General features: G+C 58.1%; 1 protein-coding gene across 2 annotated transcripts in view; it reads right to left on the bottom strand.

Moving 5' to 3' along the window:
• Positions 1–2686: 2686 nt before the first annotated feature.
• KIF21B (kinesin family member 21B) overlaps positions 2687–26748 on the bottom strand; it is a 39722-nt gene continuing 15660 nt past the window's right edge. Inside the window, exons 7-35 of one of the 2 annotated variants that reach the window (XM_065854223.2) lie at positions 26372–26487; positions 25585–25780; positions 25007–25196; positions 24829–24892; positions 24123–24347; positions 23758–23839; positions 23360–23477; positions 22864–23055; positions 21992–22191; positions 21698–21805; positions 21296–21364; positions 20688–20917; positions 20138–20285; positions 19864–20058; positions 18061–18162; positions 17753–17918; positions 17183–17243; positions 16800–16857; positions 16105–16310; positions 15565–15639; positions 15298–15411; positions 14595–14633; positions 12692–12828; positions 12211–12391; positions 11156–11320; positions 10513–10630; positions 9558–9728; positions 8891–9090; positions 2687–7646 (exon numbers count right to left, since the gene is read on the bottom strand). In XM_065854223.2, coding sequence (XP_065710295.1) covers positions 7592–7646; positions 8891–9090; positions 9558–9728; positions 10513–10630; positions 11156–11320; positions 12211–12391; positions 12692–12828; positions 14595–14633; positions 15298–15411; positions 15565–15639; positions 16105–16310; positions 16800–16857; positions 17183–17243; positions 17753–17918; positions 18061–18162; positions 19864–20058; positions 20138–20285; positions 20688–20917; positions 21296–21364; positions 21698–21805; positions 21992–22191; positions 22864–23055; positions 23360–23477; positions 23758–23839; positions 24123–24347; positions 24829–24892; positions 25007–25196; positions 25585–25780; positions 26372–26487 — 3981 coding nt within the window. In that variant the 3' untranslated portion in view covers positions 2687–7591. Of the gene's footprint in view, positions 7647–8128; positions 8471–8890; positions 9091–9557; positions 9729–10512; positions 10631–11155; positions 11321–12210; positions 12392–12691; positions 12829–14594; positions 14634–15297; positions 15412–15564; positions 15640–16104; positions 16311–16799; positions 16858–17182; positions 17244–17752; positions 17919–18060; positions 18163–19863; positions 20059–20137; positions 20286–20687; positions 20918–21295; positions 21365–21697; positions 21806–21991; positions 22192–22863; positions 23056–23359; positions 23478–23757; positions 23840–24122; positions 24348–24828; positions 24893–25006; positions 25197–25584; positions 25781–26371; positions 26488–26748 lie in introns of those variants that run through there. The other variant, XM_071817700.1, reaches the window with a different exon arrangement.

The raw sequence follows: 26748 nt of genomic DNA on the forward strand, positions 1-26748 counted from the left end.
GGATAATGGGGAGGGCATGTAGCATTTAGGATTCTCCTTCCCGAGCCCTGCTCAGCCCACCCATGGCTCTGCCCCACCCCAGGGGATCTGATGGGATGGCTGATGGGGCTCTCTGACATGGACCACACTGAGCATCTCCTGTTCCAGGTGTCCCTTCTCTGCAGACCCCAGGGAAGTGCTGCAGCCAGTCCACACACCGGGGCTTTGTCACCGATGGGACAGGAGCCCTCAGTTTGTGACACTGTCAGCCCCTTATGTGTGCCTGACACACTGGGAGTCTCCTTGCTCCCCCAGGCCCAGTCTGCCCCTTCCTTCCCCTTGTGCTTTGGAGCCAGGAGGCCAGCAGACCTAAGCAATCCTCCCCAGCACCCTGTAAGCACTCCCCAGCTGTACTGACCTGGAGAAATGGCCTTGCTGCCCATCTGCTTGACTGATGTGACACAACCCAGGCCCTATAGTGGGCCATGGGGAGAAGATCACAGTGGGGAGCACTCCCTGGAGGTGCTGAGATACTGTGCCAGGAGTATGGGAGAGCATCGGGGTGTCCCCATGCCCTCCCCAGAGTCACAGGGCAGCAGCAAGATGCTGGATGGTGCCCACAGGACCATCCACTGCCAAGGAGCAGATGCAGCACTGATGTGCTCAGGGCAGCTCCTCCTTGAGCGTGCGGATGTGTGGCAGAGGGCTGCCACAATTTCATCGCCAAAGCCAGTGGCTCCCACGGATGTGTCCCTGCTGTCCCTTTGCTGCTGATCCAAGCTCCCAGCGCACCTTCAGGCATGTGGGGAGCGTGGCACAGGGCACTGCCAGCCAGGGCTTGGCATCTTGCTGCGGTGAGAAAGAGTTGGTCATGAGTTTGGAGTGAGTTGGTGACATCAAGACCAGCAAGAAAAGGTGCCTGTGGTGCAACGAGTGGCTGGGACAGTTGGTGGGACGGAGATGCTGCTGGTGACACCTGACCTTCCAGGAGTAATTTGGCCCATGATACCCTCACATTTGTTGCCCCACAGAGCCTGTATGGCTTGGCAGCACCATGGTGTGTCTGTGGGCACAGATGCTCGCACCGAGATAAGCCATGACCCAGGCTGAGGGTGATGCTGGTTGCAATGCTGGGGACAAATGTGGCTCTGGGCACCCCCAGCCCCGCAGAGACACTGTTACAGCCGGACGGGCACCGCTCTCAGGACAAGCAAGGTGTGCTTTGAGCCCAGGGCTGGGGTCCCCCAGCCCTCCCCTAGCAGCGGGGTGTGGGGTGCCCCACGCTGGGAGCGGGGTGTGTGCCAGGAGGAACCGCATCCGGGGTGGTCGGTGCGGGCACAGCCCGTGCCTTGCCGGCTCGTTGCTCAGCTGCTCCGTCCGACCAGTTTAACCAGTGCTGCCTGGCCGGGAAAGAGAAAGTGGAGGTTGCTGGGGCTAAGGCCCTGCCTTGAGGTGTTGAGGGTACAGCTCGCTGCCCCCCCGTCCCCGCCCTGCAGCACCCGGGGCTGGAGCATGTTGGCTGTGCAGCGTCTTGGGGGGCACCAGCATTGATCACCTCTGGGTGCTCAGCAGGCACCACACGGTGACACCAGGGTCACCTCCCCCCCCACCCCTGCATCCCCCACCCCAGCATCCCCCCCGGAGGGGGTCCCTGCTGCCCCGGGCCCCAGCAGCTGTGCCGGGCACCTCGGTCCCACAGCCAGGGCTGCCACCTGCCGGCTGTCCCCAAGGCCACCGCTCCCCTCAGCCAGCTGGGCTGCTTCGCAGCAAGGGAAGCGGGGGAAACCGGTGTGTCCCTCAGGGCCCCTGAGGGCTGTGCGGGGGGGAGCAGGAGGCACCTGAGTCCCCACCCCGCAGCACCAGCACCCGTCCAGCCTGGGGACCCCTCAGGAGGCTGACGTGATGCTGCAGGGTCAGAGAACCACAGAATCATTTTGGCTGGAAGAGACCCTCAAGATCATCAAGTCCAACCATTCCCCACCCCTGTCCCTGCCCCATGCCCTGAGAACCTCATGTCCGTCTGTCCAACCCTCCAGGGATGGTGACTCCAGCACTGCCCTGGGCAGCCTGTTCCAATGCCCCACAGCCCCTTGGGGAAGAAATTGTTCCCCACATCCAACCTCAACCTCCCCTGGTGCAACTTGAGGCCGTTTCCTCTGCTCCTGGCGCTTGTTCCTGGGGAGCAGAGCCTGACCCCCCCCGGCTCCAAGCTCCTTTCAGGCAGTTCAGAGATCAGAAGGTCTCCCCTCAGCTCCTGTGCTCCAGCTGAATCCCCCAGCTCCCTCAGCCACTCTCATCACACTTGTGCTCCAGCCCCTTCCTCAGCCTCATCGCCCTCAGCTCAGGGATGCTGAGGTGACCTGAGAAAGGTCAGGGATGCTCTGACTTCTGCAGGGGTTGGCTGCCACTCTGGCTTAGGACCACCCATCTGGGCTCCTTCCTCCCCTCCTCCTCCTCATCAAGAGAGACGAGAAGAGCCAGCCCGGCTGGGTCTGTGCTTCTGCCACCTCAGCCACTTATGTCTCCCCCGTGCAATCGCATCTGCCCTGTGTGTCCGAGTCCTCGGTGCCTGTAAGGACGCCAGAAGGGCGGCAGCAGCATCAGTTCACCCAGCCTTTCCCCAGCCTCTTCGCCAGCTGCATCAGGAAGGGTCGGGCGGTTCCCGGCTGTGCTCTTCCCCTCTTCAGAGTCATCTCTGCACTGTCACTTCATTTCAGTACGTTTTATTTGTGAAGACAAAAAGGCAAGGAACAAACACAGCCATTGAAAAAACATGTACATCATGAGACTGAAATAACTTACACTATTTACAAGAACACATCGAGGTATAAAATATACGTACACGCCTTGTCCTCTAACAAACCCAGTCCACTGGGCTGGGCTGCATGACCCAGCAGAGAAAAAAAGCCTTCACGAGAGTTGGCCTCTACAAAACAGCTCTGAGCAAGAAAAGGCACCTGCTATTTGCAATACTTGTGCGGTGGGAAGGGGTGACGGAGCAGACAATGCGACGCTGCAGCTGCCCGAGCCCCAGCACAGGGCTGGACTGGAGGGTACTGGGTGGTCCCAGGACACAAGGGACGTGGAACAGCTGGCAGGTACTGCAGGCAGAGCTGTTACGGGTGAGAGGACAAGCCCCCAGGGGCAGGGGGAAGGCGCAGGGCTGTGCTTTTCTGGGGGTGAGGCCCAGGAGGCCGAGACAAGGGTTGGGGGTCAGAACTGTGCTGGGCTCCCTCCCAGTTACAGCTGGAGCACTCTGCAGCACACAGAGGGGCCAGGGGGCTGATTCCCTCCCAGGAGGGCTCAGGGAGGGTGTGCAGCCTGCAGGACAGAGCAAAGCTCCAGTGAGCCTGCTGAAAGCAAGCGGGAGCCCTGTGCTCTGCAGGGACGGTACCCGGACCCTGTCCAGCACGGGAAGGACTGGGATGGGGCACTGGGAACAGGCACTGGTTCTGCAGCACCAAGGCAGGAGGCAGCATTCCCCAAAGCTTCTGTGCTCAGAGGTGCTGGGGAGGAACGATGTCCACGGGGGGACAGACCCTGGTCCTCCTCACGGCTGGCCAGGCTGAGATGCATGGCCAGCCTGCCCGTTTGTGCCACAAGAGCGGGGGTGCCAGGGAACAGGCAGTGCCTGGGCAAGCTGGATGGGCTCACAGTGGGTTGGGGCCCCAGGGCTTTTGGGCTCCTTAGTCATCTCCACCCCTTATGTGCAAAGCTCAGCTCTGGGACAGCATTTGGCAGAAGCTGGAGCTGGCCCCTGTGTGCTGGAGAGAGGAGACCCATGGAGCAAGAGTCAGGGCCCGAGGACAAAAGCATCACCCAGCAATCTGAAAAAGGGAAGGACCTCCCTGGACTTCAGGTATCATCACACCCTTGGCACAAACCAAGGCACCCAAGGATGGAGCAAAAGGAGGTGCGCAGTGCAAAGGCAGCTCCAGACTGTCCCTGCAATGGAAGGGCTGGCAGAGGGGTTCAGAGACCACAAGTAGGGACTTAAGCTACACAGCAGTGCAAGTCCTGAGCCCCAGGGGATGGCCCCAGGACAGTGCAAAAGGATGAAACAGCTCCCCTGCCTCCTCCGGCAGGCAAACAGCCCTCACCGCCATGCTGAGCCTCAACCTTGGCTGTCCAAGCCCAGGGCCCCAGTTGGAGCTGTGAAGGACCAGAGTCCAAGTGGCCACTCTTGCTAGACCACCTGCATATTGGGATCTTGTGCTTTAGTGGTTGGGGAACCTGTGTTGTCCCCCTGCCAGCAGACAGTGCGTCTCAGAGCTGCAAGCCCCTTCCCAAACCCCTTTGTGACAGGGAAGCGGATACAGCCCCATGTCAGCTCCCCAGCTCTGAGCAGGGGGCTCTCTGGGGGCTCCACAGTTACCCTGGTTTATGTACAGTGCCTAGGACGGGATCTAGATTCAACTATGTTTTGGGGGTCAAAAATCAAACATCACACATGAGAATCAGCTTCTCTCCCAGACCCACCCCACCCTGGACAGAGGGTTTTCCAGCACCAGTTGCCTGCTGCTCCAGGCTGACTATGGGGACCAGGACCAGCCCATTCCAGTGACGTGCTTTGCATGGACATTTACCAGACAAGAAGGGCTTTATTGCACCCACAGAGAATATCTGTGAGAGCAGAGGCAGAAATACAGGCTGAGCTGAGCCTTTCAGAGGTCTCTTTCCGTCCCTCAAAGAGACAAGAGGGACGACTTCCAGGCTGCAAATCAACCCAATAACTAACGGCAAGAAAGCCGAGCCTCAGTTCAAGTATTCCACCAGCGACAGGAGCAAAATCTCAGTGTTGTGACTCAGCTGGGGGATCCCGCTGCAAAGGGGAGAGCAGGATGCTGGTCCTGCTGCACTGCCCAGGGGGAGGCAGGGAGGGGACACGAGGGGCGGCTCAGACATGCAGCAAGGTGGGGGTGAGGCCACGTGTCCCCAGGACGAATTCAAGTGTCAAAACCGTAACGATAATTAAGAGAAGAAGAAACACAAACTCCCCACCCCATCCCCAAAACAAAACCAAATGACAGCACCCAGCTTGCACCGTGAGGTAGCTAAACCAGATCAACACCCAAGAAACACTTTCCTGCATGAGAAATACCAACTGATACAGATACTAAAACACACACACATAGAGCTATGGGATCACAGTCACCTCTCGCTTCAAAGACGCCCCTCTCTGGACACCTGCTGCTGTGCCACAGTACCAGCTGCCTCCACCCGCATGCTGGGAAAGCCTTGAGGCCCCTCCATGTGCAGCAAGGTGGATGCACAGCACCATCCAGGGTTGGCCACCCAGCCCTGGGGAATTAAGCAGCACTTGCAGCCTACACACAGGAATGAACCAGTGGCAAAAGGCAAGGCAGGTCTGACCCAAGCTTCCCAAGAGCAGGTCCCTTCACCCACTGGAGCAGGGAACAGCGAGAGGTTTTGGGTCAGGCACTGGCAGATCTTGGTGCAGACACCGATGCACATGGTACAACTGGCTACAAACACACACACACACACACCCTCGCCACCCCCACCACCCTTTGCCCAAGCAAAGGTTAAAGCGGCTGAGGAGTGAGGAGGGAAACCCTGTCCAAGGGTTGGAGGGTAACACCCTCTCCAGCCTCCACATCTGTGCGTTACCCCAGCAGCCACAATGCACCATCTATTTTCGCAGCCCAGAGCTGCCGGCACTGGTACCGCGTCTCCAGCAGCTGCAGCAGGAGGGCTCCTTGTCTCAGTGTGGCTGCCAGTCCCAGACTGGGCCACCAACATGAGGGACCCGTCACTGTCCCAGGCAGGGTCACACCCACACACACCATCGCCCCCTCCACCAAGACAAGGCAGCAGGATGGGTTTTTTTATCCCCCAAAAGGCAAAAATATCCTCATCAAATCACTAGAGATACTCCTGCCTTTCAGGATGAGTAGGAATTCCCATGCTCCACCCAGAACGGTTTTAGCGGGGAAGGCTGGTGGCAAATGACCCGGGACTGGTCCATGAGTCACCATGGTTGGACAAAGCAGAGGGAAAACAGTCTGTGTTTTATGGGGAAGGTCCTGGAGACCCTGGCCTCCGAGAACCCAGTTCAGGGCTGGTGGGATCATGTGCGAAAATCCTTAAGTTTGAGTTCAAACGTTGCTTCTTCTGTGACAGAGGGGAAGTGAGGGCACGTGAGGCAAGAGCACCACTCCCAGGGTCTCCTTGGCCATCCCACAACGAGCCCTGACTGGCCCAGGGCAGGACAAGCAGGAGACGGTCCAACGAGCCACAGGAGAGATGGAGCAAAGCTCCAGTGTGAGACCAAGGCCTTGCCACCCCCTCGCACAGGAGAGAGTGTGCATGGGGAAGCTGTGTCCTTGCAGGGACACTCCTGGACGAAGCCCCCAGCCTTGCACGGAGGTCGGATTGTTCAAGATCATCCAGTGCAGGATTGTCCTTCAAGCGTGGGGTGGATCAGGGGACTTGTGCGAAACTACTGTGTGCAACCCCTTCCTCATCCCGCTCCTGGCACAGCCGACTCCATTCTGGGCTGCACTCCAGCTGGGACCCTCCAGCTCTCGGACCCGTGGGGGCCAACAGGCCAAATCTGAGCTGCTCCCCTCCCCGGTAGAAGGCTGAGAGTAGAGCCTGGGGGAAGGATTTACAGATTCCAGTTCCCAGTGATGGAAAAACAAGATGGGCCACAGAGGTGAAGGTGACAAACCAAGCCTTGGTTTCTTTGCCCTGTAACCTCCATTCTTGCTTCGTTTCTCCATCTCAAAGGGGTTAACACACTGCAGGAACCCACAACAAACCCCTGCTGAGGGCCAAGGTGTCAAAACGCTAAGCAGCCTTTCCCTTCCCACTGCAGAGCAGCATAGGCAAATGGGGAAGAGCCTGAGAGCTGTGGGTCAGCTGAGTTTACAGCTGGGGCTTGGAGAACATCAGAGGGACATGCAGCAGGTCTGTGGGGAAGCTGTCTGATGGTGATCTTCCCTGGCTTGCCATGCCTCCACTGCTGGGACACGGCAAAGGACCTCAGAGGTGCACATCTCCAGTCACTGGGGACAGGTAGAGAGAGGATGGAGAATGATGAGACTCCATGAAAATCCTTCTGCAGGACCCCCACAGCAGAGAAGTTGTCCCATGAGGAATGTTTCCGAAGAAGTAGCCCCTCTATGCTGTGGTCCTGGCCAGCAGACACCAAATGTCATCATGGCTGTGGAGTGGAGAAAGACTCCTGCAGGAACCAGCCCTGGAGCCAACAGGGACAGAAGCAGCACATCAGAGGCCACATGAGCCCACGGTCACAGGAGAAAACCGAGTGTCTCTGAGAAAGAGCCAAGGATCTCTGCTTCCCACAAGTCCTGGCAGGGGTGGATGGGTGAGAAGGGAGATGAAACATCACTGGAAAACCTCAGCAGGAGGGAAGGTGGAGCTGACGGTGCCCCATGGAGATGCCTTCTCGCAGGAGCTGGCAGTGCTTAAAGTACCAGATGGGACATTGTCCACCCCGTTGGGTCAGGCACAAAGAAATCCCTATCTCTGGGCTGAGCTCCTGTAGATGATGGGGTCTTCACAGCAAGGGAGAGGTACCCCAACCTTCACCCTCCTGTCATGTATTCCAGTCTTTTTGCAGTTCCTAGTTCGAACCCGCCGGTAACCTCCTCCCACTCCAGAGCTTCACTGTCAGGTCACTGAGAAACAAAGGTGAGAGGGATGGCGTGACCCGGGGGTTCCCGCAGAGAGGCACTGCTAGGAGAAACGCTCCCACCCCCAGCCCATGGCGACATGCAGCCCACAAGACTTCCAGGCCCTTTTCTCTTAGCAGGAGGTTGCCCAATCCATTTTGGGGAGCGGACAGGCCCAATGGGGCTCAGCCTCCAGCTCACCCCACTGGCAGCAACTGGGGACAAAAGGAAATGGTGACATCCAGGGCTGACCCAAACGACAGGACTCCTGCACCCCTTGAATGAGCTCTAATTAGGTCAAAGCAGTGACATGGGGGGGAGCTGATATGCTAGGTCCCAGGGCATGGGCTGCTTTGGGGGTGGCTGCTGACTCCCGCCCCACCATCCATGCAGGGGTGAGGGCAGGTCATGGCTTGCACGGAGCTGCCACAGTAGATGTGGGCACTCAGCAAGTTACAAAAAAGAGTAAACCAAAACAATGTGGGGGTATGGCTGGGCCAAAGGGGTAAGTCACTTCTAGCAAAGGTTTATCAAGTGGGGGAAAAAACGCAAAATAGTTTCATACCGTGAAGAAGCAGCTCAGACCAGAGAGAAAGAAAGAAAAAGAGAGAGAAGCAAAAGCAAGCAACAGAGAGAAAGACAGAGGGAGAACGAGATGGAGAGAAAGAGAAAAGGAAAGAAAAGACAGAAGAGGAGTGCATGAGCAAGAGAGTCAGAAAGAGCAGGAGGGTCAAGGCAGACTAGTAGCACGGCCCTTTATGGCAAGGACTCGTCGTGGAAGGCAAGGGGTGAGCCCAGGCACGTAATTCCATAACTTTACCCGGCAGTCACTGTGGCACAGATGGGAGGTGGGGAGGAGGAGAGACAGAGAGAGACAGAGAAAAGGAAGGGAGAAAAGGGACACAGTCGAAAAGAGGATATCAGAGTCTTGCTGCCAAAGAGGTCCCCAAGAGCAGCAGAGGACACCCAGACCCGGGGAAGAGGGGTCCCTGCATGGGGGATAACCCAGGGCACGGGCAGGGGACAGCCAGGAACAGCTCTTGGCACTGCAGCGGGCAGGCCATGTCGTGGGGCAGGCTAAGGTGGGCAAGACGAGATGAAGAAGTGGAGGGACAAGAAAGCTGTGAAACTCCCCCCTTCTCACCCTCTCTGTCCCCTCAGCACAAACCCACCCAGCCCCAGGGATAACAGCTCAACCCAGGGGTCTCCCACCTCCCAGGGGCCTCACGAGTAGGAAGCCCGGGGCTCACCTGGAGGCAGTGAAGATGTGCTTTGAGTTGGTGCAGATGGCGTTGATGGGGCTGTCGTGCCCTTTTATCTCCCCAACTGGGGTGAAGGAGTCCACATTCCAGACTTTGATCATACCTCCTCGGCAGGCGCTCAGCACCATGGGGCGGCCGGGGATGAAGGCCAGGGCACAGACCCAGTCTTTGTGGGCATTGGGGATTTGCTGTGGGCACAGAGCAGAGATCATGACCAACCTCATCTGCAGCACTGCCAGCAGCCTCATGCACCCAACCTGGGAGGCTCAGTTCCTCACTGTCACCCTGGGGCTGATCTGGATCGCAGGGCTCGTGAGGAATTAGAGGGTCCAGGCTTGGTTTGTCCCAAGGGCAGGAGACAACAATCCTGCCTTCAGAGGGGAACTTAGCACCCATCTCTGCAATTGATGCTGCAGCCTGTGTGCCAGGGGGAGCTGGCAATCCCGAGTGCCCTGCAGCGCAAACTTCGGGGGCTACAGAGCCACCTCATGCGTGCACAGGCAGATTCCCAGGAACGGGAGTGGCCTCCCTTCTTGACTCTGCACAGAACACTGGCACCAGGTCCCTGAACAAGAAGCGCCCCCAGGGCCCCAACAGCAATGCTCCTCTGCCCCACATCACCCCGACAACCTGTGCTGTATTCTCCCCTCCAAACCTGGAGAAGTTCCTGCTGCTCCAGATCCCACTTCTTTATGCCGTTGTCCCTGGAGCCGCTGAAGAGGACGTCTCCCTGGATGGCCAGGCACTCGATGCCGTCATAGTGCGGGGGCTCAAAGTTGTGAGTGGGGCCAATATTGCCCACCATGCCCTCAGCAATCTCAAACACCTGGAGGAAAAACAGTAGGTGGGAGACTCCAGATGGCACTAGAAACAGAGGTGATCCTCTCCTGGAGAACTTGGCCATCACCCAGTTTTCTAGGCTCAGGACATCCAGAGTGACACTGGAAAGGGGAGTGGGCATTGGCCAGCGGAGAGGTGTTTGGGGCCGAGGTCTTGCCAGGAGTCCTGCCACCATTAGAGGAGGTCTGCCACCAGAGGTAGCTCCCACGCCACCATTAGAGGAGGTCTGCCACCAGAGGTAGCCCCCATTCTGCTGTATTTTACTCACGATGAACTTTCACACACCTCCATGCATTGAGCTAACAGCTTGCAGCTGTCAGAAGAGTGGGATCCTACCTCCCTCATCACCTCACCACCCTTCTTCACTCCCCTGGCGCCAGGAATTCAACCTCCCAAAAACCACCAACAACCTCAAAGGGAGTGACAAGCTCTTGCTGTGTTGGAGCTGTGAATGAGCAGGTGCAAAGTGTCTGTATGAGGGAGGGGAATCGAGCAGAACAGGGTGAGCTGCTAATCTGGGTCACCCATAACATGCAAGTACCAGCCACAGAGCCCAAGGGATGAGAGAGATGCAAATACATATCCAAAGGTGCACTGGTGGACCAAGCAAAAGGCAAGATTTAAGGTGAGTAGATGTGCAAAAAACCTCACATGCAGAGGTGAGAAGAGAAATCTGGGCTTAGATTTCAGGGGGAAACAAGAGACCTTAGGGGTTGCTAAGATCTGGGCTTCCCTGTGGGACACGAGGCTCTCCTCTCCAAGGACAGTACCTTGACGTAGTGATCTTTGGAGCCCGTGACCACCAGGTCGTGGTTGCTTGCCGTCTGGTTTACCGTGAGACACATCACAGGCCCGATGTGGCCACTCAGCTTCCCAATGGGCTGCAACCTGAGTTGGATAACGCGGGTCAGCCAGCCCCTTCCTGGCTGCTGAAACTCCTCCAAGGGGCTCTCCAGGCAGAGACCCCCACAGCCCTGGAGCACCTGGGGGACTGTGACCCCTCTTTTGAGGACACCCCTCTTTCTAGTGATGCTGGGGGAAGAAGGCAGTCTTGGGACATGCCAGTGTGTGGCTACAGAGCCCTGGCTGCAAAGGGTCAGCAGCCCAGTGTTCTGGCAGGGAGGGGGGCAAGGACAAAACCAGGACCATACTGCTGCTCACCTCACATATCTTTTCCCTTCCCGTAAGCTCTGCCCAGCTCACAGACAAACCCCCCACCCCAAGAAGCTCCACTGCTGCTCATCACCCCTTGGGTCCCATAGGAAAGGGTTCTGAAAGTCCTTATTCCAAGCAACTTCCACCACTAAAAATGTTTTCTCTTTCCCAGGAGGGGAGTAATTTCAGGCTGCTCCGAGCCAACAGTGTCTACTTGACATCTACTGCTGTCCTGCCCACCCCAGCACTACCCCTCACCTGCTCAGCTCCCAGATGCGGACGGAGTTACCGGTGGCAGCATAAAGTGTGGTGCCAGTGGGGTTGAGAGCAATCTGGTTGATCTGGTGCTCCCCCTGCATGCTGGTGACAGTGCGGTTGGATGTCCCAGCACATGCGTCCCCAGAGATCACCTGGCCAGAAGATCTAAGGGAGAGAGAGGTCCAGGGGAGAGGATGAGCAGAGATCAGAGCCACGGAGGCCCCATGGAGGAACCACAAGGGGCTGTTGGCTCCAGGCTGGTACAGCTGGGTCCCATGTCAGGGAAAGACCCTAGAGGTGTCACCATCTTTGTGGCCAGAATGGGATCAACAAGACCTCTGTCTCCTAGGCCAGTGCCCTGCTTGCAGAGGAAGCCAAGGATGTTGGGTGTGTGCATGACACGGGGCATCCTCGCCTGGTTTCCATTCAGGGGCCGCTTTTGTCTCCTGCCATTCCTCTATGCCTCCTTCAGGGAGAGCTGGCTAGTGCTGGCAGTCAGCACAGGACGGCAGAAGTATTTGGCCTCTGCACCAAAGGCAGAAGCACCTTCAGGCCAAGGCAGATGAGCTGAGGCTGGATGGAGGAAGGAGCTCTATGCTGGAGCAAAGTGGTAAGCCTGGTCTGCCGTACTCTCTTAACATGTGGGCCCTGCTCCAGACCAGCAGACCACAGCTACAGCCTGTCCCACACTCCTCTCTGGTCCTCAAGCTCCTCATAAAGATCCAGGTTTCACGGAAGAGCCTGTGATTTGCTCAGCTATGATGCCGTTGGGGGCTGTGCCTCCTCTACAGAGCTGCTCGCTCTCTCGGCCACCTCCAAAAGCAGCTGCAAATCTCTTTAAAGCTCTTCATCCTGAGCCTTTGCTGCAGGAGGTCCCTGCAGGTCCCCTCACCCAAACTCTCTCCCAGCCTCCCTGTTCCCTAAGGATGCAGCACTGCCAACTGGCACTAAAGCAGCTGGTACTTGGCCCTGTCCCCAGCCCCAGTAGGTCCTGGGACTGGTTTCTGTAAAGCCAGAGATGCCCAGAGTGCCCAGGGTCCCCGCCTGCCACGTACGTGAGGGTGCGGATGCATCGGGCCGAGTCCCGGATGTCCCAGACTTTGATGTACGACGTGGACACGGTGAACACCAGCCCAGTGTGGCTGCAGTACTTGATGGAAACCACGTTGTTTGGGTGACCTTTGAGGGAAGCAATTTCTTGGCCCGTCACCAGGTTCCACATTTTGCAGCTCCGGTCTGCGGGAGGAGGAACGTGACCAAGAGTGTCAGGCTGGTGGGGGGGTGTCTCCCTCTGGTGGCTTGGGGGCAATATCTCTTCTGAGCGCTGCCTCCCCCCACCCACAGGGCAAGAGGAAAGGAACCAGCCAGCCCCAGCACCAGGGCAGTCATGGGCAAGGCTCAATGCTGAGGACAGGAGAGAGGTCCAGGAGGAACCATCCCCATAGTGCCCAGCACTCTACATATTCCCTTGTGGCAGCTTCCTCCTATGGCATCTGCAGGCCAGCAACCTCTGCGTCCTCTCTGTCCATCACGCACCTTTGGACCCGGTGAAAAGCAGCTCGTCGGTAGCATCCAGGCAGAGCACAGGCTTGGTGTGTCCTTCTGCCACAGAGACGCACTGCAGCGGGGCTGTCCGGGCGTTCTTGGTCCCACCCACTGGGTTAATGATGCCCCTTGCATGGGAAAGAAAGAACGAGCATGGTGGAGTGTGTGCGCAGACACTGTGCTACACAGCCCCAGGGGCACGGGAGAGCAAGAGCTGCCTCACTCCAAGCATCTTCCACTGCCTAGCAGTGCGATGGGTCACTACATCTGAACCTGGCATGTCTGAGCAAAGGTTTTTGTGGAAACCCTGGGAATCTCCCCAGGAGCAGCCCCTGCCTGCTGCCTCTGCCCCAGCAACACGGACTGGGAAAGAGGGGCTGCCCAGCAGCCTCTGCTCTGCTGCTGAACCTCTCATGCCTGACCAGCATGCACTCAAGCACCCAGGAGACTCAGCTCATCGGTCCTCAGGTCAGTCTGGGACAAACTGCTCTTTCTCCAGCCTGAAGCTCTGCTGGGACAAGTGTTTCAGGGTACCAATATCCAGCACCCCAGTTCTTTGGAGGCTGTCAGCCTGCGGCTGGTGGCATTTGGAGACCAGGTCCTGTGCTTTTACATAAGACCACAAGGGTGACAAAGCACAGCACCGGCGTTTGCACTCAGCGTCCCTGTTGCGATGGCCATGGAAGCCCTGCTGGCTCCAGGCAGGAGAGGACCTGTCCCTGCCAAACCTTCCTCCAAGGGACACCTGCTGTCTGTCCCTCTGGACACAGCATCTGTCAATCCCCTCCTCTTGAGCAGTGCTCAGGGAGCTGAGGACCAGCCCTTGCCCTTCCAGACCCCAGTTGCATGGCCAACAACAGCTTTTCCCAGCTGGCGTCCCACAGCACAGCCTCCCCACAGCCATGGGGCCCTGGGCTGTGCTAGTCTCTTTCTAAAGGCAGGGAAACTGAGGCACAGGGCTGTAGAAGGGCAGGCCCAAGGCCACTTAAAGTTTGCATTAGTCATGAGGACCAACACAGCCTCATTAATTTGGGTTTGGAAATCACATGCATGTGATCTTTCTTTCTCAGCAGCTGCATTTACAAACTCAAACAGACCTCCCCTGACCCCTGGTGTTTCTACCAGTCTCAAGGTGACACTGAATCTAAATGGAAATCCTGGCTCCCCAGGGTGAGATGTTATCGATGGACCTTGTGTTGCTGCCTGATGATAAAACTGCCCAAGGTGACACAGCACAGACACATCTGGTGCCACCTCCCCAGGCCATGGGCAATGTGAGGTGACACTTGGGTACTGGACTGCTGATGTTCCTAAAGGACAGGGAAAGGTGGCCTTTGTGTTGGGAAACCTCTGCAGGCAGGAGCATGCAGTGGGACAAGCCCAGGAGCACCTTAACCCCAAGGCTGAAATCTGTACCACAATCTGACTTGTATTTCCTCGGGAAAACCAAACCACAACCCAGTACCAGGGAAGCACAACCAGGTGTGGGGAGCACCTGGAGATATCTGCCTGGAAGATGCTTGTGAGAAGGGCACACCAGGAGTGCCCAGGGTTGCTTGTCCCCTTCCCCAGCATCACACCATCCTGCTGGAGAGCTGGGGGACAGGATGGGACATGGTGGCATCATGCTGATGAGAGCCCATCAGAGATGGAGGAGAACATGCTGCCACCCCAAACCAGCCATTGCCCATAGGTGGGGTTTCCAAGGGCTGATCAGAGCAGGAATGGTTCAAACTTGCAACCAAGGGGCATGCCAGGGGGGACAGCACACACAAGCTGGGAGGTGGGGAGAACAGCAAGGCGCAGGTGGAGCATGCAGGGACAAGGGAGAGCAGACTCGTGAGACAGAGAGAAGGAGAGGAGGGAGGGATAATAAATAGAAAGTTGTCTATACCTCAGCACCTCCGAGACAGAGGAATCGCTGTCATCAGACCTAGGGGCAGAAAATTAGCAGGATTATGGGAGAGAAAACCCAGACTAGAAGAGGGAGCAGAGGAGTCAGAGATGGAGGATTGTTATTGCATCCAAGCCAGTGTAGGACAGAGAGAAAGAGGAAAGGAGAGGGAAAAAGAGAAGCACACGTGGAGAACCAAGGGAGAGGGCAGAGGAGCAAGAGGCATGTGAGGATCAGACAGCAGGTCTCCATCAGGGAATGTCAGCGCCGCTAGCGATGCCCCAAGACAGCAGCTGCCCGGCCTGCTGCGGGGGGGGCTGGAGCAGCATTTGTGGTTTAGTGACAGTCCTTCAGCTTCCTGCGAGCCCCCATCCCACCTCACCCCATCCTGCTCCACAGCCTTTGCCAGTGATCCATGTCTGGCGCTGCCGTGTCCCAAGGAGGGCTCAGCCAGAGGCCAGGACTGGGAGCTCCTGCACACAGCCAGCTCAGAGGGGACACAGCAGGCAGGGCACGGCAAGAGTCTGGCATGGCCCTTGAAGAGCATCTGCTCCCTCATGGAGAAGAGCAGGGAGTGAAAAAGGTGGCAGGAGGCTGGCTGGGTCCTGTGTTCCTACACCCCACCATGGGCCCTGGTATGTGCCATTTGCTGTTCTGATGTGGGTCCCTCTCCCTCAGACCCCCCCACCCCACCAGGACTTACTTATCCAAGGCAGACCCCTGGCTCTGGTTGCTCGTGAGACGAGAAAAGACATTGCGGTCGTTGCGTGGACGGGTGGGTGGGGATGAGGGAGGCGTGAAGCCAACATCTGGAGGCCTGAGCCAGGAAGGATTAGAGGGCACGTGAGTTGGGAATTGCTCACCCGGCAGCTGCCTGGTGCACCAGGGCCCAGCCAGCACCTCTCCCTCTTCTCTGGGCCACCCAGCCTCTCCCTGCCCAGGTGACCATTTCCCCAGCTCCCGAGCTCACCTGGCAGGCTGCCCACGGTCATAGGATTTCCTCCTTGTCAGAGGCGAAGTGTCCGAGCCACGAGATTGTCTGGGACTAAAGCAAGTGAAACAGAGCACAGTGGGCGCCTCCCCCTGACTGGGATCCCCCCATGCTGAACACCCATGTTCTTCCCCAGCAGAGCAAAGGAGAAGTTGGGCTGTCCTGGATCACAAGATCAGGGGATGCCTTGAGTCATCCAGTGAGTGCGGAGGCTTTTGACAACCCAAGAAGGCTGATATCCCAGGGCGGTGAGCCGGGAATCCTCACACACCTCTCTTCCTTCCCTCCTCCTGGAGTACCCTTCTCTCCAGCTGCAGAGGACACCAACATACTCCTAGATACTCTCTGAGGCCCACTGGAGAAATCTACCACTGCTTGCTGCAGACAAGCCTGGATAGATGCACATTTGCTCTCACCCTCACTGCTCTGCAACTCCACAGACAGGGCCCAGCTTCCCACCTGCTGGCTCATGCCTGTACAAGTTTCCCAATGCCCAGGGACCCCTCATCCCATGCTCACAAGGTGCTTCCTCGTGTGGGCAGGCTGATGGTGCGTGACACTTTCTCCTTGTAATAGGGGTCTCGGATGGAGAAGCTGATCCCATCCTCTTTGATCTCCATGAGGGATGCCAAGGACTTAGTGATGTTCTTGGTGGAGACGTCCAGCGTGGGTCCTAGACACTCAGCCGACACTGCCTTCATCTGCCCTGACAGCTTGGGCTCTCCCTAGAGCAGGACAGAGGGCTCAGGCACAGGCAGCACAGGGTGGGGACAGTGGGCGCAGTCAGAGAGCTGTGGGGTGGAGCAGTTCGCGCTCTCTGGCTACAGGAGGCTGAGCTCCCCCCGCATTGTGCTGGGATGCCCATGCTCTCCATGTGCCAAGCAAATGTGATAGCCTGTGCAGAACTGTCCTCCACTTTTGCCCACAGTGGATGCAGCACTGCACAGGGTCCTCCTTGGTGCTCAGATCTGGAAGGTACTGGCTGTGTGGTGGATGTTTTCCAAATCTCTGGTGCTTCAGAGGACCACAGGACCAGGAGGCCTGGGTTCGCCCTTGGCTAGAGCTGACCGGACCCAGAGACCAGCCACACTGTCTTATGCCAAGCCTAGCTCTCCAAGGCTCAGACTAGCGAGCCTGAAGCATCACTGACCAACATGCTCCTCCATCCCTCCTCCCATTCCCTGTGACAGGGCAACAGAGAAAGGTCAACTAACCTTGAACTTGAAGTCATCCTGGCTTGCGGAGCCCTTCATGGTGAAAGACTGGGAGATGCTAAAAGGAGAAGGGAGCAGAGATTGGAGCTTTATTTCTAAACCCCTTTCAGAGAGCTGGTTGCCATCAGCCCACCAGACTCCTTGGGTCACCCCCTGCTCCCCAGCACCTTTTATCCAGAGGATAACCTGGTCTTCACTCCCTGTTGGTATCTAAGAGACATCTCTGCTCCCCTCCCCAAGGGCTAGGAACCACAGGAAAGCTTAGGTGGGGCTTTGTTCATCCATGTCCACCTGCGAGGTTCCATGGGTGGCACCAGACATCCCACCCTGTCCTGGCCTCCCCAGCCACCAGAAGCTCAGGCAGGGCTGAGCTGGGTACTCACCTGCCATCTGAAGCCAGGCTGAACTCTGAGACCTCCTCATCCGTACTGGCGTAACCATTCTCTGTGCAGGAGGGAAACAGCACATCAGCAGCACAGAGGGGACCCCATTGTGCCAAGCCCCATCTGAATCATTGAATCATAGACCGTCCTGAGCTAGGAGGGACCCACAGGATCATGGAGTCCAACTCCTGTCCCTGCACAGGACACCCCACAGGTCACCCCGTGTGTCTGAGGACGCTGTCCAGTCTCTTCTTGAACACTGTCAGGTTTGGGGTGTGACACCTCCCTGGGAGCCTGTTCAGTGTCCAGCACCCTCTGGGTGAAGAACATTTTCCTCATGCCCAACTGACCCCCCCCGGCACATCTTCTGCCATTAAACCATGCAGCCGAGGGGGCAGCTGAGGGGGTGTCTGGTCCTCATCCCTGTAGTGTGGAGGCTGGAGAATATATCCCCACCCAGCATCGCCCTTGGGGCAGCCCCAGACACGCTTCCTGGGGGGCTGGCATGGGGGAAACCTCACCCCACAGGCAGCACAACCAGCCTGAGGATGCACCAGTCCCAGGTCCCACCTTGCTGGACATTGTGGATCAGGGCCTGCAGCTCAGGGTGCGACTCAGCCTTCTCCCGCAGAGCGTCCAGGATGGCATGGTTCTGCGAGGAGCTGGTCACATCCGACTGCCGCAAGCGTCCCTCCAGCAGACGGATCTGGGCCTCCTTCTGTGCCACCTGCAGCCCCTGCGGATGCACAGCCACACCGGGCCTGAGGCGGGTGTCTCGGGTCCCCATCACTAGTCCCCGTCCTGGCACCCCGCTCCCTGCTCCCTCCCCCGCCATGGGAACTCCCGTCAGGCATCCAGGTCCTGGAGCGGCCCCACACCTTGTCGATGGAGGCCTTCAGGAAGTTGTCCAGCAGGAGCCGGGCTTCAGCCAGCGAGCAGGAGCTGATCACAACTGAGGTGTCCGTGGAGTCCAGCTCCTCCTGGAATGCAGAGGGATGGGCATTGGATGCAGCAGGGGAGCTTTGCCGCCAGGCGTGGGACGGGCAGAACGGGCACCGTGGCCAGCACAGCACCTCTGCCAGCCTGCCCAGTCCGCACACTCACCCTCCTCAGTCTGCCCAAGAGGCTACTGGAGAGATCATAGAATCATAGACCATACTGAGCTGGGAGGGACCCACCAGGATCATGGAGTCCAACTGCTGTCCCTGCACAGGACACCCCACAGGTCACCCCGTGTGTCTGAGGACGTTGTCCAGTCTCTTCTTGAACACTGTCAGGTTGGGCCGTGACACCTCCCTGGGAGCCTGTTCAGTGTCCAGCACCTCTGGGTGCAGAACCTTTTCCTCATGTCCCACTGACCCTCCCTGGCACATCTGCTGCCGTTCCCTGGGCTCTGTCACTGTCACAGAGAAGAGCTCAGCCCTGCCCCTCCTGCTCCTGCTGAGGAACCTGCAGCCCATGAGCTCTGCCCTCAGTCTGCTCTGCTCCAGCTGAGCAAACCCAGGGACTTCAGCCGCTCCTCATCCGGCTTCCCCTCCAAACCTTCACCAGCTTCACAGCCTCCTCTGGACACTCTCCAGTAGCTTTAGCTCCTTTTCTCCTGTGTCCCCAGCCCTGCACACAGTGAATGCTCCAGGTGAGGCCGCCCCAGCGCAGAGCAGAGCGGGACAATCCCCCCTGCCCGGCTGGCCGTGCTGTGCTGGGTGCACCAGGACACGGGGCCCTCTTGGCTCCAGGGACACTGGTGGCTCATGTTCAACTTGCCATCCACCAGAACCCCAGATCCCTCTCCATGGAGCTGCTCTCCAGCATCTCATCCCCCAGTCTGTCTGTACAGCCAGAGTTGCCGCATCCCAGGTGCAAAATATGGCACTTGCCCTTGCTGAACTTCATGTGGTTGGTGATTGCCAAGTTCTCCAATTTGTCCAGATCCCTCTGCAGGGCCTCTCTATCCTCAAGAATGTCAACAGCTCCCCCCAGTTTTGTGTCATCAGCAAACTTGCTAAGCAATTCCTCAAGTCCTGAGTCTAAGTCATTTATAAAGATCTGGCCATGGAGATGGCCAACATAGCCTGGAGGCCTACTGTGGTGCTACAGGAGTCCTGGTGCCAACACTTGATTAGACACTAAACTTCAGACACCAGCGTTGCCCGAATCCACAGCAGACCATGTCACTGGCCCAAAGGCTAGTGCAAATTAACAGCCCCTCTTTTCTGCCAGTGTAGGTGACAGCTGCGGACAAGCTGGGGACAGCACGCAGACTCCAGCCCGGGCTGCAGCCGCTAGAGGGGAGTCGGGAGCCGCTCAGCATCTCTGCGGTGTGCCCAGCGCATAAACCGGACTCAGACGGCAGGGTTTCTGCTGGATGTTTCCAGCACATGAAACTCCCGTGGGGACAAGGGACCAGCAGCCCCACAGACAGGAGAGGGTCTGCAGCTTCCCAGCATCCCAGGGCGGTGGGGCACTGGGCACCAGCAGCCTGTCTGTGGACCTGGCAGCACTCCCCTCCACAATTAACCACCTAATGAGAAACGACTGTGTGGATGCAACCCCACAGAGTGCACGGCACAACTCCAAGAAGGACTCAGGGATGCCCAGCCGGGCTGTGCCCAAGGACACCTTCACCTCCCAGGGATGCTCCTGCTCTCGCCCTGCCGGCGGGGCCAAGTACAACCGCCCACCTTGGTCTCCTCGATCTGCATGATGGTGGCCTGGCAGTCGGAAATGCTATCATTGATGTAATCGATGTTGGCCCCCAGCACCTCGATCTCCTCATTCAGCTCCTGCAGCCCCTTCTGCTCCATGGGGCTCTCTGCCTGCAGTTTCGCCCTCTTGCCCAGCAATGCTTCCTGCAGCAGCGCCAGCTCCTCGCGTTTCTGGGGGAAAAGGAAGTCATGGCTGTCCCACCGACCCACACCCACCACCTGGCCCTCCCTGTCCCCAGCACCATGTCACCTTGATGAGCCGCTCCATGTCAGCCTCCAGGTTGACGATGGTCATTCTCTGCATGACAATGTCAAAGATGCGCCGCTCCAGCGACTGCCACTTGAGGCGGGCGGCTTTGCTGAAGGTCTGGCTCACCCCCTTCTTGGGGAACTTCTTCCTATAGCCGGAGTGGAGAAGAGGCACATGGGTGTTCAGCCTGGAACGCTGTGCTTTACCCCAAAAGGATGCCTAGGATGTGGCTAGTTGGGAGCTGAGGCAGCATCTGCATAGTTTCTGGACTGCTCAGCTTTTCCATTGCCCCATAGTAAAGAGAGGGACAAGAGATGAGCCCAGCAAGGTTTGTGCCACGGCATTTAATGCTCATGGAAGGCCAGCACTGGGCTCAAGCCCAGGTGACAGTCAGTGACATGCTGCCAGCACAGCCTGTCACTGAGTCAATGGTTTAACACAGGCCAAATGCACAATAAGATGCTGGCATTCAAACTCCACCCCCAGCCAAAAGCCAGACATGGGAGTCCTGGGATGCCACATCACCCGTCCATGCAGCCCCTGCCCTGACCTGGCAGGCCGAGCCCCATTCACGGAGGACGAGGGATCTCCCAGGAAGTTGTTGATTTTCTTGTTCCACTGGCGCACGATGCTGGAGACGGAGCGCGCACCGGACTCTGGCTCGGAGGAGGTGGTGCTGGCCGAGACCTCCGCACCCGAGTCCAGCATGGCCGGCTTCTGGCTCGTCCTGCCCGCCACCCGGTCTGACATGGGCTTGGCAAGACGGCGCAGTGCCGAGACCTGCCCAGAGGAGGAGCAGAGGAGAGGGTCTCAGATGGACATCCCCAGCCCACACCTGTCACCATCAGTCCCAGGTCCTCACGGGACCAAGAGCAGTAGCTCTGGAACCCAAAGCCCTGGGGCCGTTTGTGCCCCATGGGTTTTCGCCCTTCTCCCTTGTAGCCCATTCCCTGCCCCAGGAGATGAGTAATTCCTCTACTGCTGCAACCATCTCTCACCCACTTACAAAGCCATACAAATCCCCCCAGCCTTTTGGGAAACCTGCTCCCAGAGCTGGCGCTGTCTGAGGACGGGGTGTCTCTGAGTCAAGCACTGGGGCCAGGACCACTATGGGGTTGGGGGCTACATGGATGCAACCCCCCCAGCCCCAACCCTCACCTCCTGAGTTTTCCTCCGCAGAACAATTTCCTGCTGCCGCTTCTGAGACTCCAGAGCCCGGATCTGAAACTGCACAAGAGAGAGAGAGAGACCATTGGGGTCCTGCCCAGACACCTCAGCAATGGTCACAGTCCCAGGGCTCCCACCACCAACACTTGGAGCAGTTACTCTGGTATGAACAGTCTCACTTGGGAAGCCCTAGGGAGCCATTCAGCCAGGAGTGTTCTGCTGCAGCCATGCAGCCCCTGCAAGGCCACGTGTGCAGCAGAGCCCTGAGCTTCACCAGTGGATATTTATAAGCATCTCACAGTGTCAGAGCAGCATAATCATCCACCCACAGACAGCCCAGGTCCCCTGCTGCACAGGGTTGCCCAGGGACACACAGGCAGGCTGGGATCTCACCTCCTGCCGGCGCTGCTCCTTCTTGAGCTGCGCTATCTCCCGATTCCTCTTGGTCTCTGCCAGTCGCCTCCGCTGCTGCTCCTCCCGCATCTGCTTCATCAGCGCAACCTGGAACGGGAAGGGGATCTCCTTCAGCTGACACCCAGCTGTCCCAAGGCACCCACCCACCAGACAGACAGACAAATGGACAGACAGATGTCCTGCACTTGCCACCAGAAGTGGAAAACATCATTTCTAAGCAGGGAGCCAGACTTGACCAGGTAATGCCCTCCCTGCCCTGGAACGTCCAGGTACCTTTGCCTTCTTCATCTCGGCCACCTCTGCCTGCAGCTTCCTCAGCTCCCGCTCGTAGCGGGACTGGTTCTTGAGCAGGCGAGCGTGCTCCTTCTGGGCTGCCTGGAGCTTCTGCAGGTCCCGATTCATCTCCTTCAGCCGCTTCTCATAGTCCGCTTTGATCTTGTTGGCTTTCTCCTCCGTGTAGCACTCCATGGTGCCTGGGGAAGCAAGGAGAGGGCTTGTGACGGCCATGCACCCCAGGCTCCTCCTGCAGCTACACACCCTGCCTGAAGGCACCAGGTGCTGCTCCCTCCCCGTCCCACCAGCCCAATCCCCACAACCCCTCTGCTCTGGCCACCTCACAGGTTGGGGTCTGCCTGGGGGCACCCACTGGATACGCGTTAGGGCCCAGCACAGGGTGGGGGACAGTGGGTTACAGCACAGTCGCTGGGCTGAGAGGAGCTGCAGACCCAGACCTACAGCCATGTGCATGGGTGATCCTGCCCTGCTGAGCCTAGAGATGAGCTGCACCACCAGGTCTATGGGGTCTTCATGTGCCCCTCAGCATCTCAGTTTCACCAAGAGCTTCCGTATCTCATGAAGCGACATTCAAGCCTAGAAGAGGCTTTGCCTCACCATCCTTTCCAGCTACCTCTCTGACACCAGCAGGGTCAGGAGCTCTTCAGCTGATTAGTCCCACTCCCATGGCAAGACAAGCAGGGTCTTGGGGGACCCAGGGGCTCAAGCACAGGCAGGGGGATGGCAAAGCTCTACCAGAGCCAGCATTGCATGCAGAGGGTGGATGGTTTGGCTCCAAGTCAGCAGGGCTGGAGTGGGGACTGGGGTTCAACACTGCAGGGATGGGATCCCACGGGAGACACGGTTCTCACTGAGGTTCTGCAGGACTCGGTCCCGCTCCAGCTGAGTGTCCCGAATCTTGTTCTGCAGCAGGATCAGCTTCTCCTCGTACTGGTGCTTGAGGGTCTGCAGGCGCCGCTGGCTGTTCTCCAGCTCATCAATCAGCTTCTGCTTGATCTCTATCTCGCAGGTCAGATCCGCCAGGTCAGCCTGGAAATTCACGGCTGGAGACCGGTGGGAGACAGTCAGGCTGGGAAGGATGGAGGGGCATCCCTTCCACAGCGCCACTGAGCCACAACACAAGGGAAGAGGGAAACAATGGGAACACACTTTGCTGGGGAGCAGCAGCGCCCCAAAGAGTGTTGGAGACTCTCTGCAGCAACCCTGGTGCTTTTCCAAGCTATCCAGAGGAGATGTGGTTGGGGCGCCCCAGCGGATTCCCCCTTCCCAGGACCAGAGCTCAGTGCCAGGAGGCACCAGCAAATGCACCCCTATACCCTGGGCTGCATGTGGGGCTCCACACTTTACCCTTCTCCTCTGCATCTGAGTCTGAGTCCACCAGGCTCTCTTCACTGCCTGAGTCCTCATCTTCATCCTCACGTCCATCCTCTTCCTCACAGCCACTCTCGTCCTGTTCCTCCTCCTCCTAAGAGACGAGTGGCCAACCTCAGCTTGCAGCACAGCCTTTCCCTTCTCTGCAGCAATTTCCTCCTCCAAACCTGAGCTGACCCCGCAGCAATGGGCTGCAGCCCCCACAACAGGATGGAACCTCCCACACAGGGTGCCCAGGGGCTGCAGCAGCATTTCTGGACTCCCAGTGCACACTGTGGAGAGCAGCTCTGTGCCCTGTCCATCCTTGAAGCCATCCTCTCCCAGCTGAGCAGCACTGCATCACCCAACCCCTCTTCACCTATGCTGGGACTCACCTCTTCCACCTCGTTCTCATCTGTCTCCTCCTCGTTGTCCTGCTGCAGTTTCTGCCGCCTCTTAAACGCCTCCTTCTCTGGGCTGTGGAAGAGCAGAGGTGTGTTGGTGAGTCCCAGCATGGGCGTGCCCAGCGATGCTCCTGCTTTTGGACCCTTTGGGGAAAACAGTCCCTGGGATTGTGTGGTGGGTGAAAAGAAGATCAAGGGCAAGGCAGCAGCAGGAGGGGAACCCAGGCATCTGAATACTGTGTTGTTGCTCTGGCTTTAGTGGGGATGGGGGAAGCAGGATACCCAAACCCGCAAGGACAGACAGGGACCAACACGCAGCCTCCTCCTTCCCAACACTGCACAGCAGCTGCCTTCACCTTTTCCTCTGCTGCCTCCTCTCTTTCTTTTTCAGGCGCTCCAGGTCCTGCTTGGCCCGTCGGAGCACATCGGAGGCCTCTGTGTCCACGGAAGCCGCCGGGCTGCACAGGCCAGCCAGGCCCGGCGCTGGGGATGAGCCCATGGAGTAGGGGGGCCGGGCAGAGACACGTGAGAGGCTGCGACGCAGGGACTCATTCATGGACTCGCTCTCCAGCAGCTTCGTCCTAGGCAGTGGAGACAAGATGTGGTCAAAGAGGGGACATCCCACTGTCCCCAGATGAGGGGATCTTGCCTGGTTTTAGGATGGTGTGAGCCAAGGACAGCGTCACCACACACCCATTCCCATTCATTGTAGGGTCAGGATGCTGCAAGACAGGGTTGCTGTATCGCACAAACAACTGTGATAAACCCAGCTTTGGGGGGTCAGCATTCCCTGGGAGACACCAGGCACTCCCATCAGGATCTCCCTCTACATGAAGAGACACACAAAGAATGAAAATGGCCGAAGGATTGCCTGGCACCAAGGCTGGGACTCCTACAGCCCCAGTGCAGCAGCAATGGAGTCAGTTGCTTCTACATCGGGGCTTATGACACCCCAGCGATGCCGGAGCACGGAGTTGTGAGCCACACCTGGGCTCAGACCCCACCATGGCAGCTGTCAGCCTGGGGACCTGGGTGACTGTCCAGCCCCAATGCCCAGCTCACCTCAGCTCTTCAATCTCCCGGATGTAGTTCTGGATGAGGGCACCGATGGCTTCATTGCCGTCACCTGGAGGAGCAGAGGCACAGGTGGACCCAGGCAGGACGCAGGCTGTCCCACAGCTCCCATCCCAGCTGCACTGCCCTGGCTAATCCACCATGCCATGCACTAGTCTAACCTCACCTGCTTTGGCCAGCATCAGATTGGCCTCTTGACTCATGAGGTGGGTGACCCTGCTGTTGATCGCGTCGATGGCCTCCTGCATCGCCTTCACCCGCATGCGCAGAGCGCTGTTCTCCTTCTGCAGCATGGCGTTCTCACGGAAAAGGTCGCTGTAGCCCTCCGAGCCATCCTCCCCGATGACTCGCTTGCCCTGTGGGGACAGGAGGGGAGTCCTTGAGTGCAGGGTGAGCTGGGACATGGGGACACACCACTGCATCCCTGGGGGCAGCCCCAGCCACCAGAGCAGGGCAGGGACAAACCTTAGGACCAGGAATGCTCAACAGGCAGAGGGTGAGAGATGCTTCAAGGCTTCTCCCTGCCTTGGTATCCTCAAGAGACTTGCCCAAGGTTCTGCCTGTGGCAGGGCAGGAGCTGAGCCCCCATCTCTTAAGCTTCCTGACCTCTCCCAGCAATTACCCCCATCAATAGGGGCAGGGCATGGTAGGCAGGAGGGTCTTTCCCACTAAAACCGCCCCAATTCGAACATGAGGAGGAGGTTTTCTGCTCCTGCCTCCATCCCGCCTTGGCTGGCCACTCACTGCCTTGTACTCCATCAGCTCCATCTGCAGGCGGGCGATCTCGGCCCGCAGGGCACTGATCTGCTGACTTGTCTTGTCCTGGTTCACCACCACCTTGTTCTTGATGTTGCGAGCCCGATTGGCATACTTGAGAGTGTTCAGGGTCTCCATGAAGTCCCGGTCAGATGGGCTCACACAGGCAATCATGATGGTTTGGCTTGGAGAGGTGAAGGTCAGCGTGAAAGGACAGTTTCCCCCCATCCCACGTCAACTCAGCACCTGGAAACCTGGGACCCGGCACAGGCTGTGTGCCCCCAGACACCCCTCCTTGACCCTCCTGTGTTCTATAACCAAGGTAAAAACTGAGTTCAGTCCCTCCCAGAACCAGAGCGCCAACAAGACCCCATGAGTAACACATTGCACTACACTGGGCAAAGCCAGCCTCCACCAGTCAGCTCACACCTCCGAAGAATGCTGGGGAAGAATGAAAAATACCCCCAAAGCTGGCAGGGAATTCAATCCATCCCATGCTTGGCAACACCACCTGCCAAGTCCCAGATCCGCAAGGACTCTGCAGTGTTTCGCACCAGCTAATTCTGCCAAAGTTGGCTAATTGTGCCTGGGACTCATAAGGAGCCCAAGTCTTTATATCTGCAAAATCATGCACTGCCTGTCAGGAGGCATCACCTCCCCTCTGGGCAACCCCCATGGTATTTGAGTCTTGAAATAGTTCCTACAGGGCTCCCTAGACCCTCGGCCTTGTCTGCAGTCCGCTCCCAGGGCTCAGCCCTGTCTGGGACCCCCTTACCTGTTGCCCCCGAGGGAATCCTGCAGCAGGCGGGTGAGCTTGGAGTCGCGGTAGGGCACATGCACAACTTTCTTGCTCTGGTCTCCAAGGGCACTAATGACATTCCCCAAGGCCAACTACCAACATAAAGGAAAGCACACCCCAAATTCAGCCCCTGCTGAGAACACAGCTGTCACGTAGCCAGCATGACAGGCCTGGGGTGTGTGCTGCGGCACCGGTTTGGGTGCCGGAGGTGGAGGTGTGGGGCTTCCCTTGCCGGTCTCAGCAGTCATCCCCCCTTCCCTGGGCTGTGCCTTTCTTCTACATGCAGTGAGAAGCAGCATCAAGCCCTGGAGATTTTTATAAGCTCAAGTTAGCAGACCTCAGTCTTTTGGGTA

The sequence above is a fragment of the Patagioenas fasciata genome, chromosome 21 (assembly GCF_037038585.1).
Source record: "Patagioenas fasciata isolate bPatFas1 chromosome 21, bPatFas1.hap1, whole genome shotgun sequence".
Classification (NCBI taxonomy): Eukaryota; Metazoa; Chordata; class Aves; order Columbiformes; family Columbidae; genus Patagioenas; species Patagioenas fasciata.